Raw genomic sequence first — 20,256 nt, forward strand, 5'->3', positions numbered from 1 at the left:
ATACAGTACACAGGTGAGGTGTCCGTACAGTACACAGGTGACTAATCATACAGTACACAGGTGAGGTGACTAATCATACAGTACACAGGTGAGGTGACTAATCATACAGTATAATCACAGTACATAGAACATACATGGAGACGACATCTGTAGCAGGGATGGGGCTGTTACATTGGATACAGGATAACACTAATGAACTAAGCCATCCATGGTGGGCATAACTGTGGGTATGAAGCGGTTATGTTGGGACAGGAATAAATATTGTGGGATATATGCCCTGGCCACATGGCTATGGTGGGAATAGGGCTTTTTATACTGACATGGAACAGGCTGTATATGGTGGGCATGGGGTGGTATCCTGGCACAGGCCTGCTATACACAATATTCACTTTTGTGCCATGCCACTGAATGTACAAAGTTGCGTGTGCCATGCATGTACTAAGGATGTTCTGTGTCACTACACCACCCCGGTACAGAATTTAACACTGTCCAGTAGGGAGGGTTGAAATAAAAAAAAAAGTTTCCGCATCGATTGCGAGGGTCGAAAAAAAATTTTGTTGGACCACTGGAGAAGATGGAGAAGATGCTTGCCGTTTAGTTTTTCAAAATCGGATGATATCTTAGTCAGCCAACCGGCGCTTAAATATGTCATATTTACGCCCTATAGGCATGCTAAATGGCAATGATGTTCTCCAATGGTCCCACAAGTTTTGTTGACCCAATGTGGAAATATTTTCCTTTTTGACCCACTTTTCAACCCACCCTACTGTCCAGTGCGCCGCGCTTCTGAAAAACGTGGCCTTCCGTAACGGAGGCGCTGTACAGCACTGAATAAACAGATTCTCTAACCACGTTTCTGTGGCACGGAGGAGCTGGGTTACATTTCGTTCTGTGGAGACACGGTTCACGCCCTGTACTGCCGACAGCGCCCGTCACGCCCAGCTGGGTCACTTCCTGCACTCACCTGATTGTAGGAGAGATCCAGACTCTGCAGCTGAGGAGTTCGGTAGAAGAGATGAGAGAAGCCGGACAGTCTGCAGAGCTCGTTGTGACTCAGATTCAGAGACAAGAGCTGAGGACAGAAGGAAAAGGTGATTGTACCATGACGTAAGCTTCAATACACGTGACCCTACAGGTTATGTCACCCCAGACTGTGCCCCTTCCAGCCGGAGGTCCTAATATCACCGATATATAGGGGACGCGTCTGTTTGGATTGGGGGGGTACAGCTAGGCAGATTAAGGCAAAGGCTATTATTTTGGATTTTTTTAGGGTCACACGCGCCCGCTTCCTTACAGAGATGATTTAGATACAAGCGTAGCCAATATTACTAGTGAATGAGACATAGAAATACGTATTACCTGGGGGAAATACTCGGAAATAATTTGTAATATAAGTTCTGCTGCTGAAGAGTTGTTGAAGCATAAAAAGACGTTGGCAGATCGCAGACCTGGAAATAAATGTAGGAGATTATAAAAGGTCATTCCACATATAGCCAAACACCGATTCCTGTATAATGGCATCTACCGTTACCATTTATAAAAATAAGAGCCCAATCACCCATCGGAGACTGCAGGCCCTTCTGTAACACAACACGGAAAGTTACGGTACTGGCGTAGAAATGACGGTACGTGGTCACCTGACGATGGCAGCGCCTATGAATATTATCTATTAATACATAAGGCACCACAAGGGTTCCATATCGCATACAAGGGGGGCAGGACACGCAGTGTAAGTACAAACTGATACAGACATCTACAACTAGACAATATGTAACATTTACTTACATAGCTACACATGCAGTCAAGATAATTATGAAGTGAAAACAAACAGTAGTATCCTGTTCACAAGAGCTTACAATCTACACAAAAGGGAGGAGAGGAAGCTATGCACAACGTGTTTGTTGTACTGTGTTCAGAGAGAACGTAGGACTAAATAATATGTGGTCTGTCCAACATAAATTACGAACGTTGGAGTGTAGAGCGGGCCGCTCTTTATAGGAGTAATGGCAATGAGCTCGCTAAGCTTTGGACACAACGCAGTAGTACCAGAGGGGCCCATACACTAGTGACGGATGCCCGCGTTCCTGCACCCTGGCATCTCTGAATCGGTGAAATCCAAAATGTTGGATATCACTGATTTGCTGATCACGATCAAAATATGATCGCGATTTGCAAATCGGTGAAATTTAACATGGAGAATTTCACCGATCCTCCGACAAATAGCGTAACATCGATGGCCGCCGTTCCGCAGTTCCGACCAGCGGATCAGCGTTTCTGATCCCATCGCAGGATCCGGCAATCCGTTGGATAGTGTATGGGGGCCTTAAGGCTATCGTGCCTATTTATCAATAATCGCATCTGCAATGCGGTCTGAGCGCGACCCATGATCGCATTGTAGGATGCGATGATAACGGCCGAATGTATGAAATAGCACACGCAGCGACAAAAGGAGCCCGTCTCTTAGATCTGCTCAGAGTGACGTCACTGCATTGCTCGTGCCGGACTCCTGCCAATGCGCGGTGGCCATTGCTTTGCATTCCGGAGCTTGGTAAACCTGACACCATCGCAGCCCCCATAGAAACCCAGGGTAGCTTTAGCTGCGGGAAATGGAGGGGGTCGCAGATATCTGCTGTAGTCCCTCCATAAAACATCTGGGGGTATAGTATATATTTGTGATTATCTCCCGAAAAAGGGGGTTTTCGAGGAATGAGCCGCAAATATTTAATAATAAATATTTAACGATAAATAGGCGACCTATAAGTCTTCGATAACTCCGACATCTCCAGAGAGGTATTAATGTTCTGGCAGGAAATAATTGTGCAGTATGTGCAAAATTATTTAGTGCATACCCAAATGTGCCTATTGTATTTATATGATAATGAATAGAGGAAAGCACTCATTATGTACAATTACTATTTCATAAAAAGGGAGACAAAAGGAAAATGTCACTCTAATAACATCTCTATACACTCCAGATAGAAAAGAAATATTAGGCGCTGTACGCAACAGACATAGGGGCGGTGGAGGGCACACGGGTGTTTTTTACTCTACGTTTAAAAATAAATATCTTTCTGCTCATTGGATGATGCAGGAGCGTTTCACAAGTTCAAGGGTTCTTTTTTTTTCTTCTAATGCTGACAAGTGTCCAAAGAGCTGTATAAATCAGTTAATATACATTATACCTATACACCCCCCATCACAAAGACCATTTAACTATTCTAACCAGAGAGATAAAAGCCTTATTTCTTGCTGGTAATAAAAAAAAGTACTGGAAAAGTTCTACATAGCGTCCACGCGTTTCAGTTGCTGAATTGACATGTACAGTATCGGGAATATCACGGATAGTTTCCGGCTATCCCTAAATGCGGTTGTTTGTAATGCGGTTTCTCGTAATAAATTGTCAAACACTAAATCAGGAGTGAAAACAGCCCTTCTGTCTGTGTTAGGCACCAAGATACAGTAATAGAGCCAGAATCCGCCAAAGTGTATAATGTCATAAGTTATATATGATACAGTAATACTTTCCAGCGTGTCCTAAGTTCCAGGCCTCAGTATAGCTGCACCCCGTGTGCTTTCCACACCGAGCTCAACAAGGACACGCAGAAATAACATACTAAGGAGACATTAAGCTGAATCACAGCATGAGTCAATGTGTGACCTGTCTAATACAGAAAAGCTGGTCTTATACACACTGACTGTAGGCAGAAGACAAAAAAAGGGCTGCAACCCAAAAACGCGTTTCGCAGAAAGACACCAGCTTCTTCTACAGTGATGACTTCTTACATGGAACAATTTGGCTAATTCTACCACAAGTTATTTAATTATTTATTACACACAGCACTAGCTGTAGGGTGGTGCCAGACAGGCACTTTCCATCTAGAAAAAAACACTAGCAGTTGTAGTTCACCAATCGCTCTGTACCAACAGGCTGAAGTGAATGGGGATCATTACATGGGAGTAATTAAATTCAACGAGATGGACGGGATGTGCCAGAACAGAGAATGGCACATTGCAAGTTTTCCCTCGCAACGTTCTCATTTGCAATGTTCCGATGTTGGCACTACATTAAATATATATATACAATATATACATGTCAATGCCCGGTGGCACATCACGCTGAACTGTATCAGCCCCAATGTGTCAGCTCAGAACAGTATGAGACCTATGAACATTAATGAACAAGACACCTGTCTGGCACTACCCCACAGCAGACAGGAGGGCGGGTGTAAGTTGCAGTGAAGAGGGAACACTGTAAATCCACAATGTGTTCTGCCACAGCGAGGTGCTGCGAATCAAAGCACACATGGGAAGAGCTGGACAATGCTCAGGGACAAAATGATCCAGTGACGATTTCACACACACAGACTCTTCTTTATAATCCGCTGTGCAGTACAGAACCTCTTGTACAGTACGTGAGCTTACGCCCTTCCAAAACCAATCAGTGGCCTTCAATGGCTATCACAGTAAGCCTGAGGCACGCCATGAAGATCAGACGTGATCAGCAATGCAATATAGGAGAAGTGCGGAAATCAGAACCTACAGCTTCTTCTGTAACCCTGGAAGGATAATGCGCAGATAATCACCAAGTGATCACTACCAGGGTGACCAGGGACTAATGGTGGAAATTCACCTTTATGCAGAGTTGAACGCATATATGTGACCGCAACGCGCCTATACAGCAGCTTTGTGTTATAGCTGTCATATTAATCAGTGCACACCATCACTAGCCTCATCATTAGTACAAGAGATGCATCTGGAATCATTCACAAATAAAAGCACTCCCTATACCCATCCAACACAAGCATTCCCTATACCCATCCAACACAAACATTCCCTATACCCATCCAACACAAGCATTCCCTATACCCATCTAACACAAGCATTCCCTATACCCATCTAACACAAGCATTCCCTATACCCATCTAATAGAAGCATTCCCTATACCCATCTAACACAATCATTCCCTATACCCATCTAATAGAAGCATTCCCTAAACCCATCTAACACAAGTGGTCCTTATACCCATCTAACACAAGCATTCCCTATACCCATCTAACACAAGCATTCCCTATACCCATCTAACATATGCATTCCCTATACCCATCTAACATAGGCATTCTCTATACCCATCTAACACAAGCATTCCCTATACCCATCTAACACAAGCATTCCCTATACCCATCTAACACAAGCGTTCCCTATACCCATCTAACACAAGCATTCCCTATATCCATCTAACATAGGCATTCCCTATACCCACCTAACACAAGCATTCCCTATACCCATCTAACACAGGCATTCCCTATACCCATCTAACACAAGCATTCCCTATACCCATCTAACACAAGCATTCCCTATACCAATCTAACACAAGCATTCCCAATACCCATCTAACACAAGCTGACAAGAATCAACCAATCTCTGACACCCCATCTGCCTGCCCCCTGCTACCGTGCCTCAAATCTCCTCTTTAGTGTCTATCTAAACACATTCAATTTCCCAGAAGAGCAGACAAGACTAGATATGTAGTTTAGGTCATGATAAGGTGTATATATATATATATATATATATATATATGTGTGTGTTGTGTGTCCTGCTGACATGTCACTCCGTCCTGCTTACACTGCAATGTAGGATTATGGGTGTTAGTGGTTTATAGGGGCCATTTACTGTGCGCTGAATCCTGCAACTACTACTGTAATCCCTGTAGCTGTAATTGGTAACAATGGGCATACAGAGAGTTCCAGTATATAATGATTATTTTGTACGGCAGTATATTGTGCCTAGAGCAGTGGTTTCCAAACTGAGTCCTCAAGGCACACTAACAGTCCAGGTTTTTAGGATACCCATGCCTAAGCAGAGGTGACTTAATTAGTACCTCAGTCAGTCTGATTATACCATCTATGCGCAAGTACGGATATCCTTAAAACCTGGACTGTTAGGGTGCCCTGAGGACAGAGTTTGGGAACCCCTGGCTTAGAGTATTTCTAGGGCTGAAAGGTAGGAAACCACAAACGTGACATGAAACTCTAATCACCGACGATCACAAACGTTTCAGATAATCATAGAATTGCAGACAGCAGGGATGTCAGACTATATTATTTTCCTGCCACAAGATGGCGACAGTGGACAGATATCGGCAATGAGGTTCATATAAAAGGACGATCTGATATTAGAAAACACAGAGGAGTATGGTGACATCTTTCTCTACTGTTCACTATTTTCCTCGCTCACTGAATTAAAATCCTGGCTAAATATAGAATTTGCTTAACATGTTTGCACAAGCTACAAAAAGCCCCAAAACACTCATTCTGATACCGCCGAGCACATACCTCAATAAATATTTAGGAGAATTGTAATTACAACGGTGTACAGTTGCTCATACACGTGTCTAGTGATGGCTGCGCAATTTTCCTGCTGGAGTATGACCTCATACATGCATCGCATGATTTCTGTGACTTTCTGCAATATGTTCATAGTGTATCGTACACTGCTACAACTAGTGCGGCCATTGCTCCATAACAGGAGGAGACTGAGAAAGTGCCAAGATACAACTAGTGCGTACATGGCTCCATAACAGGAGGAAACTGAGAAAGTGCCAAGATACAACTAGTGCAGACATGGCTCCATAACAGGAGGAGACTGAGAAAGTGCCAAGATACAACTAGTGCGTACATGGCTCCATAACAGGAGGAGACTGAGAAAGTGCCAAGATACAACTAGTGCAGAAATGGCTCCATAACAGGAGGAGACTGAGAAAGTGCCAAGATACAACTAGTGCGGCCATTGCTCCATAACAGGAGACTGAGAAAGTGCCAAGATACAACTAGTGCGGACATGGCTCCATAACAGGAGGAGACTGAGAAAGTGCCAAGATACAACTAGTGCGGACATGGCTCCATAACAGGAGGAGACTGGGAAAGTGCCAAGATACAACTAGTGCGGAAATGGTTCCATAACAGAAGCAGACTGAGAAAGTGCCAAGATACAACTAGTGCGGACATGGCTCCATAACAGGAAGAGACTGAGAAAGTGCGAAGATACAACTAGTGCGGACATGGCTCCATAACAGGAGGAGACTGAGAAAGTGCCAAGATACAACTAGTGCGGACATGGCTCCATAACAGGAAGAGACTGAGAAAGTGCCAAGATACAACTAGTGCGGACATGGCTCCATAACAGGAAGAGACTGAGAAAGTGCCAAGATACAACTAGTGCGTACATGGCTCCATAACAGGAGGAGACTGAGAAAGTGCCAAGATACAACTAGTGCAGACATGGCTCCATAACAGGAGGAGACTGAGAAAGTGCCAAGATACAACTAGTGCGGACATGGCTCCATAACAGAAGCAGACTGAGAAAGTGCCAAGATACAACTAGTGCGGACATGGCTCCATAACAGGAGGAGACTGAGAAAGTGCCAAGATACAACTAGTGCAGACATGGCTCCATAACAGGAGGAGATTGAGAAAGTGCCAAGATACAACTAGTGCGTACATGGCTCCATAACAGGAGGAGACTGACAAAGTGCCAAGATACAACTAGTGCGGACATAACAGGAGGAGACTGGGAAAGTACTAAGATACAACTAGTGCGGACATGGCTCCATAACAGGAGCAGACTGGGAAAGTGCCAAGATACAACTAGTGCGGACATGGCTCCATAACAGGAGGAGACTGGGAAAGTGCCAAGATACAACTAGTGCGGACATGGCTCCATAACAGGAGCAGACTGAGAAAGTGCCAAGATACAACTAGTGTGGACATGGCTCCATAACAGAAGCAGACTGAGAAAGTGCCAAGATACAACTAGTGCAGACATGGCTCCATAACAGAAGCAGACAGAGAAAGTGCCAAGATACAACTAGTGCGGACATGGCTCCATAACAGGAAGAGACTGAGAAAGTGCGAAGATACAACTAGTGCGGACATGGCTCCATAACAGGAGGAGACTGAGAAAGTGCCAAGATACAACTAGTGCGGACATGGCTCCATAACAGGAAGAGACTGAGAAAGTGCCAAGATACAACTAGTGCGGACATGGCTCCATAACAGGAAGAGACTGAGAAAGTGCCAAGATACAACTAGTGCGTACATGGCTCCATAACAGGAGGAGACTGAGAAAGTGCCAAGATACAACTAGTGCGGACATGGCTCCATAACAGAAGCAGACTGAGAAAGTGCCAAGATACAACTAGTGCGGACATGGCTCCATAACAGGAGGAGACTGAGAAAGTGCCAAGATACAACTAGTGCGGACATGGCTCCATAACAGGAGGAGACTGGGAAAGTACTAAGATACAACTAGTGCGGACATGGCTCCATAACAGGAGGAGACTGGGAAAGTACTAAGATACAACTAGTGCGGACATGGCTCCATAACAGGAGGAGACTGGGAAAGTACTAAGATACATCTAGTGCAGACATGGCTCCATAACAGTAGGAGACTGAGAAAGTGCCAAGATACAACTAGTGCGGACATGGCTCCATAACAGGAGCAGACTGGGAAAGTGCCAAGATACAACTAGTGCGGACATGGCTCCATAACAGGAGGAGACTGGGAAAGTGCCAAGATACATCTAGTGCGGACATGGCTCCATAACAGGAGGAGACTGAGAAAGTGCCAAGATACAACTAGTGCAGACATGGCTCCATAACAGGAGCAGACTGGGAAAGTACTAAGATACAACTAGTGCGGACATGGCTCCATAACAGGAGGAGACTGACAAAGTGCCAAGATACAACTAGTGCGGACATAACAGGAGGAGACTGGGAAAGTACTAAGATACAACTAGTGCGGACATGGCTCCATAACAGGAGCAGACTGGGAAAGTGCCAAGATACAACTAGTGCGGACATGGCTCCATAACAGGAGGAGACTGGGAAAGTGCCAAGATACAACTAGTGCGGACATGGCTCCATAACAGGAGCAGACTGAGAAAGTGCCAAGATACAACTAGTGTGGACATGGCTCCATAACAGAAGCAGACTGAGAAAGTGCCAAGATACAACTAGTGCAGACATGGCTCCATAACAGGAGGAGATTGAGAAAGTGCCAAGATACAACTCGTGCGGACATGGCTCCATAACAGGAGGAGACAGGGAAAGTGCCAAGATACATCTAGTGCGGACATGGCTCCATAACAGGAGGAGACTGGGAAAGTGCCAAGATACATCTAGTGCAGACATGGCTCCATAACAGGAGGAGACTGAGAAAGTGCCAAGATACAACTAGTGCGGACATGGCTCTCCATAACAGGAGCAGACTGGGAAAGTGCCAAGATACAACTAGTGCAGACATGGCTCCATAACAGGAGCAGACTGGGAAAGTACTAAGATACAACTAGTGCGGACATGGCTCCATAACAGGAGGAGACTGACAAAGTGCCAAGATACAACTAGTGCGGACATAACAGGAGGAGACTGGGAAAGTACTAAGATACAACTAGTGCGGACATGGCTCCATAACAGGAGCAGACTGGGAAAGTGCCAAGATACAACTAGTGCGGACATGGCTCCATAACAGGAGGAGACTGGGAAAGTGCCAAGGTACAACTAGTGCGGACATGGCTCCATAACAGGAGGAGACTGAGAAAGTGCCAAGATACAACTAGTGTGGACATGGCTCCATAACAGAAGCAGACTGAGAAAGTGCCAAGATACAACTAGTGCAGACATGGCTCCATAACAGGAGGAGATTGAGAAAGTGCCAAGATACAACTAGTGCGGACATGGCTCCATAACAGGAGGAGACTGGGAAAGTGCCAAGATACAACTAGTGCAGACATGGCTCCATAACAGAAGCAGACTGAGAAAGTGCCAAGATACAACTAGTGCAGACATGGCTCCATAACATGAGGAGACTGGGAAAGTGCCAAGATACATCTAGTGCAGACATGGCTCCATAACAGGAGGAGACTGGTAAAGTGCCAAGATACAACTAGTGCGGACACGGCTCTCCATAACAGGAGCAGACTGGGAAAGTGCCAAGATACAACTAGTGCAGACATGGCTCCATAACAGGAGCAGACTGGGAAAGTACTAAGATACAACTAGTGCGGACATGGCTCCATAACAGGAGGAGACTGACAAAGTGCCAAGATACAACTAGTGCGGACATAACAGGAGGAGACTGGGAAAGTACTAAGATACAACTAGTGCGGACATGGCTCCATAACAGGAGCAGACTGGGAAAGTGCCAAGATACAACTAGTGCAGACATGGCTCCATAACAGGAGGAGACTGAGAAAGTGCCAAGATACAACTAGTGCGGACATGGCTCCATAACAGGAGGAGACTGGGAAAGTGCCAAGATACAACTAGTGCGGAAATGGTTCCATAACAGAAGCAGACTGAGAAAGTGCCAAGATACAACTAGTGCGGACATGGCTCCATAACAGGAAGAGACTGAGAAAGTGCGAAGATACAACTAGTGCGGACATGGCTCCATAACAGGAGGAGACTGAGAAAGTGCCAAGATACAACTAGTGCGGACATGGCTCCATAACAGGAGGAGACTGAGAAAGTGCCAAGATACAACTAGTGCGGACATGGCTCCATAACAGGAAGAGACTGAGAAAGTGCCAAGATACAACTAGTGCAGACATGGCTCCATAACAGGAGGAGACTGAGAAAGTGCCAAGATACAACTAGTGCGTACATGGCTCCATAACAGGAGGAGACTGAGAAAGTGCCAAGATACAACTAGTGCAGACATGGCTCCATAACAGGAGGAGACTGAGAAAGTGCCAAGATACAACTAGTGCGGCCATTGCTCCATAACAGGAGACTGAGAAAGTGCCAAGATACAACTAGTGCGGACATGGCTCCATAACAGGAGGAGACTGGGAAAGTGCCAAGATACAACTAGTGCGTACATGGCTCCATAACAGGAGGAGACTGAGAAAGTGCCAAGATACAACTAGTGCGGACATGGCTCCATAACAGGAAGAGACTGAGAAAGTGCCAAGATACAACTAGTGCGTACATGGCTCCATAACAGGAGGAGACTGAGAAAGTGCCAAGATACAACTAGTGCAGACATGGCTCCATAACAGGAGGAGACTGAGAAAGTGCCAAGATACAACTAGTGTGGACATGGCTCCATAACAGAAGCAGACTGAGAAAGTGCCAAGATACAACTAGTGCGGACATGGCTCCATAACAGGAGGAGACTGAGAAAGTGCCAAGATACAACTAGTGCAGACATGGCTCCATAACAGGAGGAGACTGGGAAAGTACTAAGATACAACTAGTGCGGACATGGCTCCATAACAGGAGGAGACTGGGAAAGTACTAAGATACAACTAGTGCGGACATGGCTCCATAACAGGAGGAGACTGGGAAAGTACTAAGATACATCTAGTGCAGACATCGCTCCATAACAGGAGGAGACTGGGAAAGTGCCAAGATACATCTAGTGCGGACATGGCTCCATAACAGGAGGAGACTGGGAAAGTGCCAAGATACATCTAGTGCAGACATGGCTCCATAACAGGAGGAGACTGGGAAAGTGCCAAGATACAACTAGTGCGGACATGGCTCCATAACAGGAGGAGACTGAGAAAGTGCCAAGATACAACTAGTGCAGACATGGCTCCATAACAGGAGCAGACTGGGAAAGTACTAAGATACAACTAGTGCGGACATGGCTCCATAACAGGAGGAGACTGACAAAGTGCCAAGATACAACTAGTGCGGACATAACAGGAGGAGACTGGGAAAGTACTAAGATACAACTAGTGCGGACATGGCTCCATAACAGGAGCAGACTGGGAAAGTGCCAAGATACAACTAGTGCGGACATGGCTCCATAACAGGAGGAGACTGGGAAAGTGCCAAGATACAACTAGTGCGGACATGGCTCCATAACAGGAGCAGACTGAGAAAGTGCCAAGATACAACTAGTGTGGACATGGCTCCATAACAGGAGGAGACTGGGAAAGTACTAAGATACAACTAGTGCGGACATGGCTCCATAACAGGAGGAGACTGACAAAGTGCCAAGATACAACTAGTGCGGACATGGCTCCATAACAGGAGGAGACTGGGAAAGTGCCAAGATACAACTAGTGCGGACATGGCTCCATAACAGGAGGAGATTGAGAAAGTGCCAAGATACAACTCGTGCGGACATGGCTCCATAACAGGAGGAGACTGGGAAAGTGCCAAGATACATCTAGTGCGGACATGGCTCCATAACAGGAGGAGACTGGGAAAGTGCCAAGATACATCTAGTGCAGACATGGCTCCATAACAGGAGGAGACTGGGAAAGTGCCAAGATACAACTAGTGCGGACATGGCTCCATAACAGGAGGAGACTGAGAAAGTGCCAAGATACAACTAGTGCGGACATGGCTCTCCATAACAGGAGCAGACTGGGAAAGTGCCAAGATACAACTAGTGCGGACATGGCTCTCCATAACAGGAGGAGACTGGGAAAGTGCCAAGATACAACTAGTGCAGACATGGCTCCATAACAGGAGCAGACTGGGAAAGTACTAAGATACAACTAGTGCGGACATGGCTCCATAACAGGAGGAGACTGACAAAGTGCCAAGATACAACTAGTGCGGACACAACAGGAGGAGACTGGGAAAGTACTAAGATACAACTAGTGCGGACATGGCTCCATAACAGGTGCAGACTGGGAAAGTGCCAAGATACAACTAGTGCGGACATGGCTCCATAACAGGAGGAGACTGGGAAAGTGCCAAGATACAACTAGTGCGGACATGGCTCCATAACAGGAGCAGACTGAGAAAGTGCCAAGATACAACTAGTGTGGACATGGCTCCATAACAGAAGCAGACTGAGAAAGTGCCAAGATACAACTAGTGCAGACATGGCTCCATAACAGGAGGAGATTGAGAAAGTGCCAAGATACAACTAGTGCGGACATGGCTCCATAACAGGAGGAGACTGAGAAAGTGCCAAGATACAACTAGTGCAGACATGGCTCCATAACAGGAGGAGACTGAGAAAGTGCCAAGATACAAATGATTGGACCTGCTCTAAAATTGTTACATTTAGGGACTCCATAGGCACCCTTATATCTAATCTTTAGAATGTAAGCTCTCACGAGCAGGGCCCTCTTCCCTCATGTGCTTCTCCTTCACTTAATTATACTCTAATTTACAATAGCACCCAACCCTTGGTTACAGACACCATGCTGCTTATCTAAGTGTTATGCAGCAATGTATAAATCATGTATCTGTCCAACATTGTTTGTACTGTTAATATCTGTTTTCTTGTGTGCTTATTTGTTTATGTACTGTGTAAGGCGCTGCGGAACCCTTGTGGCGCCATATAAATAAAGGATAACAATAATAATAATAATAATAATAATGTTACTTACACCCACAGCCCTGCCTTCTGACCTGGTCTTCCAATACATTATCCTATCAGCCAGGTGCCTTAGAGCTAGTATAGGCCACCCCCCCCCCCTCTATAATAAATAATACACAGTTAATATGGCACCTCTTGGCCATGCAGAAAACCTAATATATATACAGTCAGGTGCATAAATATTGGGACATTGACAGAATTTTCATATTTTGGTCTCTATTCACCACAACAATGGCTTTGAAATGAAACAAACAAGATGTGCTTTAACTGCAGACTTTCAGATTTAATTTGAGGGTAATTACATCCAAATGAGGTGAACGGTGTAGGAATTACAACGGGTTCTATATGTGCCTCCCACTTTTTAAGGGGCCAAAAGTAATGGGACAAACTAAACAATCCTAAATCTAACTTTCACTTTTTAATACTTTGTTGCAAATCTTTTGCAGGCAATTACAGCCTGAAGTCTGGAACGCATAGACATCACCAGACGCTGGGTTTCATCCCTGGTGATGCTCTGCCAGGCCTCTACTGCAAATGTCTTCAGTTCCTGCTTGTTCTTGGGGCATTTTCCCTTCAGTTTTGTCTTCATCAAGTGAAATGCATGCTCAATCGGATTCAGGTCAGGAGATTGACTTGGCCATTGCATAACATTCCACTTTTTAGCCTTAAAAAACTCTTTGGTTGCTTTTGCAGTATGCTTCGGGTCATTGTCCATCTGCACTGTGAAGCGCCGTCCAATGAGTTCTGAAGCATTTGACTGAATATGAGCATATAATATTGCCCGAAACACTTCAGAATTCATTCTGCTGCTTTTGTCAGCAGTCACATCATCAATAAATACAAGGGAACCAGTTCCATTGGCAGCCATACATGCCCACGCCATGACACTACCACCACCATGCTTCACTGATGAGGTGGTATGTTTTGGATCATGAGCAGTTCTTTTCCTTCTCCATACTCTTCTCTTCCCATCACTCTGGAACAAGTTGATCTTTGTCTCATCTGTCCATAGGATGTTGTTCCAGAACTGTAATGGCTTTTTTAGATGTTGTTTGGCAAACTGTAATCTGGTCTTCCTGTTTTTGAGGCTCACCAATGGTTTACATCTTGTTGTGAACCCTCTATATTCACTCTTGTGAAGTCTTCTCTTGAGTGTTGACTTTGACACAAATACACCTACCTCCTGGAGAGTGGTCTTGATTTGGCCAACTGTTGTGAAGAGGTTTTTCTTCACCAGGGAAATAATTCTTCTGTCATCCACCACAGTTGTTTTCATTGGTCTTCCGGGTCTTTTGGTGTTGCTGAGCTCTCTACGGTGCGTTTTTTCTTTTTAAGAATGTTCCAAATAGTTGATTTGGCCACACCTGATATTTTTGCTCTCTCTCTGATGGGTTTGTTTTAATTTTTTCAGCCTAATGATGGCTTGCTTCACTGATGGTGACAGCTCTTTGGATCTCATATTGAGAGTCGTCAGCAACTGATTCCAAATGCAAATGTCACACCTAGAATCAACTCCAGACCTTTTACCTGCTTAATTGATAATGAAATAACGAGGGAATAGCCCACACCTGTCCATGAAATAGCTTTTGAGTTGATAGTCCCATTACTTTTGGCCCCTTAAAAAGTGGGAGGCACATATAGAAACCGTTTTAATTCCTACACCGTTCACCTCATTTGGATGTAATTACCCTCAAATTAAATCTGAAAGTCTGCAGTTAAAGCACATCTTGTTTGTTTCATTTCAAAGCCATTGTGGTGGTGAATAGAGGCCAAAATATGAAAATTCTGTCAATGTCCCAATATTTATGCACCTGACTGTATATATATGTAAGCTCTTACGAGCGGGGTCCTCTACCCTCTTGTGCTTCTCCTTCTCTACTTTCATCTACTTGTTACTCCCCACTAGGGCACCTAACACTTTGCATCTTTGCTCTTTTGCTTATCTGGGTGTTATATATTATGTATACGCAAACTTCTTAAATATATATATATATATATATTTACACACACACAGTGCCTTGCAAAAGTAATCACCCCCTTGGCTTTTTACCTGTTTTGTTACATTACAACCTGTAATTTTTTTATTTTATTTTTATCTGAATTTTATGTGATGGATCTGCACAAAATAGTGAAATGTGAAAAATATATATAAAAAAGAATCATTATAAATAAAAATCTGAAAATTGTCATGTGCATATGTAATCACCCCCTGTGCTATGAAGACCCTCAAAAGTTCTGGTGCAACCAATTACCTTCAGAAGTCACATAATTAGTGAAATGAAGTCCACCTGTGTGACATCTAAGTGTCACATGATCTGTCAGTATAAACACACCTTTTCTGAAAGGCCCCAGAGGCTGCAACACCACTAAGCAAGAGGCATCACACCATGAAGACCAAGGAGCTCTCCAAACAAGTCAGGGACAAAGTTGTTGAGAAGTACAATTCTGGGTTGGTTTATAAAAAAATATCCAAATCTTTGATGATCCCCCAGAGCACCATCAAATCCATCATCATCAAATGGAAAGAACATGGTACCACAACAGAGAGGGCCGCCCACCAAAACTCACAGACCGGGCAAGGAGAGCATTAATCAGAGAGACAGCACAGAGACCAAAGGTAACCCTGAAGGAGCTGCAGATTTCCACAGCAGAGACTGGTGTATCTGTGCATGTGACCACAATAAGCCGTACACTCCATAGAGCTTGGCTTTATTGAAGAGTGGCCACAACAAAGCCATTACTTAGTGATAAAAATAAGAAGACACGATTTGAGTTTGCCAAAAGGCATGTGGGCGACTCATCAAATGTATGGAAAACGCTATGTCTGGCGCAAACCCAACAAATCCCATCACCCCAAGAACACCATCCCCACAGTGAAACATGGTGGTGGCAGCATCATGCTGTGGGGATGTTTTTCAGCAGCAGGGACTGGGAAACTGATGCGAGTCGAGGGAAAGATGGATGGTGCTAAATACAGGGATATTATTGAGCAAAACCTGTTTCAGTCTGCCTGTGATATGAGACTGGGACGGAGGTTCACCTTCCAGCAGGACAATGACCAGAAGCATACTGCTAAAGCAACACTCCAGTGGTTTAAGGGGAAACATCTATAAATTTATTGGAATGGCCTAGTCACAGCCCAGATCTCAATCCAAGTGAGAATCTGTGGTCAGACTTGCAGATTGCTGTTCACAAGCGGAAACCATCCAACATGAAGGAGCTGGAGCAGGTTTGCCTTGAGGAATGGGCAAAAATCCCAGGGGCAAGATGTGGCAAGCACATAGAGACTTAGCCAAAGCGACTTGCAGCTGTAATTGCCGCAAAAGGTGGCTCGACAAAGGCCCTGATTCAGACCCACTCGCGAGCGGCTGTCCGCTCGCAAGTGGGTCGATGTTCTGCACTGAGCATGCGCACGACGGAGGGAGCTCCGTCGTGCGCATGCGCCAGACGCGACGAGCGAAGGAAAGTTCTTCGCTCGTTGTGTCTGATCAAAGGGGGCGTGCTGTCGATGTTGATTGACAGCACGCCCCCTTTGGTGGGCGTGCCGAGGGCGTGCCTCCCTGACGGGGGCGTTCCCACGGGAACGCCTCCCGTCAGAAGCCGGCCCACTGACATCACTAGTGATGTCAGTGGGAGTGATTTTGGCTCTGATAGAGCCAAAATCACTCCGGGCTTGCGGTTGAAAACCTCAACCGCAGGCTTCGGCTCGCAGTTTCGATGGTCGCGATGGTCAAGACCATCAAACTGCACGCTCGTATAGGCTGTGGGTGGTGACCCACAGCTATACGAGCGTCCAGGAGGACGCTCCATTTTTATGGAGGGCGGCCCTCATTCAGAGCGTGCGCTCTGCTCAGACTTTACGGCTCTGAATGAGGGCCAAAGTACTGACTTTAGGGGGGTGTATAGTTATGCACGCTGAAGTTTTCTGTTATGTTGTCCTAAATGTTGTTTGATTCACAATATTAAAAAAAAACACACAATTTCACAGTTGTAGGCATGTTCTGTGAATGACATGATGCACACCTTCACACAAGCAATTCTTATTCCAGGTTGTGAGGCAACAAAACATGAAACATGCAAAGGGGGGGGGGGGGGGACACTTTTGCAAGGCACTATATTTATTATATATATATATATTATAGATATATATATAGTTTGTTTGTTGCTTCCACAGCTCTCAAGGTGAAGCTGCCAAATCTTACATAGTAATGGATCCGGTTAGGGTACCGGTCGGACCTCCTGTTGATGTATGCTGGGCAGAACTGTGATCCAGGGAGCCTGTTCTGGGCCTTCCACTGGGAAGCAATCGGGAAGCCGACTGCCTATATACCGGCAGCCGGCTTCCAGACTGTCTTATCCCGGCAAGGGTGAAATGCCGGGCGTCTAGATGTAGAGCGGGGAGGGTTAGGTTTAGGGCTCCCGGGGGGGACTTAGGGTTAGGCTAGGGGGAGGGAGGGTTAGGGTTAGGCACCCCCGGGGGGGACTTAGGGTTAGGCACCCCCCCGGGGGACTTAGGTTTAGACAGCGGGGAAGGGGGTGGTTAGGGTTAGGCACTTAGAGGGGGGATTAGGGTTAGGCACTTGGGGGGGGAAGTTAGGGTTAGGCACCCCTAAGGAGGGTTAGGGTTAGGGGGGTTAGGTTAATGGATACTTACATATCCACGATCGGGATTTCCAGCGCTGTCGGGCTTCCGCTGCGTCGCACTCTGCTCCTGTCGGGCAGCCGCTGACGGGAATACCCATTCCCTTCCACTGAATGGATTTGGATTCAAATTTCAAAAACGGGTGGCAATTGGTCTGTGATGGAGTGGTTGGGGTCCCGGTTGGACCTCATGGGGTACCTGTTCTGGCCCTTCCACTGGATGGATTTGGACGACATCACATGATAAAACTTAATAACTTGAAGATTTAAACCCCGGCAGCACCGGGTACTTCAGGTAGTGAACAAGAAAACCCATATATTTACCAAATATTGGTACTCTGGGATCACTACAACACATCATTATTAATGGACTCTCAGACCTGGGGGTCTATGTACTAAGCCTTGGAGAGAAAGTACCAACCAGTCAGCGCCTGTCATTTTACAGGCTGTGTTTGAAAAATTACAGGAGCTGCTTGGTTGGTACTTTCTCTCTCTCTCCAAGACTTAGAACATATGCTGGGTAATTGATTGGACAAAATATATGTGGTGCCCGTCGGCCAGTGTGTACCAGCGATGTCTGTGTGCTGTACAGCCGATGGCAGCTATATCTGTCCATCGGGCAATGTGTACGGGCCGTCTGCCAACCGCCCATACACTTGCAGCAGAGGCCACGGAGTGGGGGGCGCGACGTGACCCCACGGCCATTGGGACCCGCGACCAGATGATGGTTGTTCAGTGTGTATGAACAACCATCATCTGCAGATATAGAGTATCCGTTAGGGGTGTACCCAGCTATAGACCCCAAGTTTGGTAGCTGCTGTACAATTCATTTCACATTTATATAGTTTCATTTACCAAAATACGGAATTTTATTTCTATTACTGTTTTTTTCTACCTTGGCCGGTTCCTTGGGGCTGACCTCTGTATCCTTGCCCTCACACCTTTCCTTATCCACCCACAGTCCATCGCTATAACTTGCCTCTAAGGCTGTATAAGGCCCGCGGAATCATTTGGTCTGGCCCTCTGAGCTTTTTCTGCAAGCCTCATCTGTCTAGCAGCGTGCCTATAATGGCCCCCTGCAGCCAGAGTCTATGCAGCAGTGCCGCCTGGAGCATCCTTAGGATGCGACATACGGTCACACCGCTGCCCTTACAGCTCCCCAGAGCATCCTCAGGATGCTCAGATCATTGCTGTAATCGCCTGCAATTGTGGCCCCGCCCCCATGTGACATCACACGGAGGGGGCAGGGCCTGCACCAGGCCCGCAAGTACTGTTATATATACATCAAAATGGCCCTCGGCAGAAAAAAGGTTCCCCACCCCTGCTCTAAGGCAGGTACTTTGCATGATCAGGAAATGAATCTAGGCCACTGGGCTCTCACCATAATTCACTATGAAGTTTGTGAAGACTATTATGTATACATCTAATTCCTGTTACGGTTTGTACTGGTATATTTGTAAACTAAAGGTTTTTTTTGTTTGTTTGTTTGTTTTTTTTAAACAATGTAAATAAAGTTACACTTTAAGGTAAAAGGAGACTTATGTCTTACCGGATTAAGGACCTTATTCAGAGGCGGCCGTGCGCCTCGATGTTTTGCCAGTGCGCATGCGCACGAGGGAGCTGGCTCCCTCGTGCGCATGCGTGAGACCCGCTACGACCGACGGGTCTCTTTCCAAAGGGGGCGAGCTGTCGATGTTGAGTGACAGCTCGCCCCGTTTGGAAGGCGGGCCGGGGGGGTGGCAACCCAAACGGAGGCGTTCCCGTGGGAACGCCTGCCGTTTGGGGGAGGCCCCACTGACATCACTAGTGATGTCAGTGGAGAGCTTCCGGCTCTGACAGAGCCAGAAGCTCTCCGGGGCTTAAGACAAGTGAGACCCTACCCTAGGGTCTCGTCGTAAGCCCCGATGGTCTCTGACCATCGCGACCATCACCCGAGCGTTCGTTAGAGCTGTGGGTGTTAACCCACAGCCTAACGACCGCAACAGAGGCGGCCGGTCAAGATGCAAGTGGCCGCCCAGTTTCTGAGCGACCGCTTGCATCCTCTGACCGCCTCTGAATGAGGGCCTAAGTCCTTTTCTACGAACTCCATAGGGGACACAGGCTAATGCTGGCCATACACTATTACGATGCGTTTCATTGTATGTTTTCCCTTGAACTCCCCGGCAGCTCTCTGGCAGTCCTGGCCGCACGATTTGGTGCTTTTTTCACACACGTTCTGCATACAATTCTGATAGATAATATGGGCTGCACATCTGATCTTACGATATG

The 20,256-nt window shown here is 46.1% G+C and overlaps 1 protein-coding gene across 8 annotated transcripts in view; it reads right to left on the bottom strand.

Annotated features, from left to right (window-relative positions):
* The window catches only part of LOC148502782 (nuclear RNA export factor 1-like), a 207,553-nt gene that overhangs the window by 79,243 nt on the left and 108,054 nt on the right, over positions 1-20,256 (bottom strand). For all 8 annotated transcript variants that reach the window (XM_088449348.1, XM_088449345.1, XM_088449343.1 and 5 more), the window contains 2 exons: positions 1,360-1,448; positions 965-1,072 (listed from right to left, as the gene is read on the bottom strand). In XM_088449348.1, the coding sequence (XP_088305474.1) occupies positions 965-1,072; positions 1,360-1,448 (197 nt within the window). The remainder of the gene's footprint in view (positions 1-964; positions 1,073-1,359; positions 1,449-20,256) is intronic.

The sequence above is a fragment of the Taudactylus pleione genome, unplaced genomic scaffold (genome assembly GCF_031769625.1).
Source record: "Taudactylus pleione unplaced genomic scaffold, aTauple2 ptg000483l, whole genome shotgun sequence".
Taxonomy (NCBI): Eukaryota; Metazoa; Chordata; class Amphibia; order Anura; family Myobatrachidae; genus Taudactylus; species Taudactylus pleione.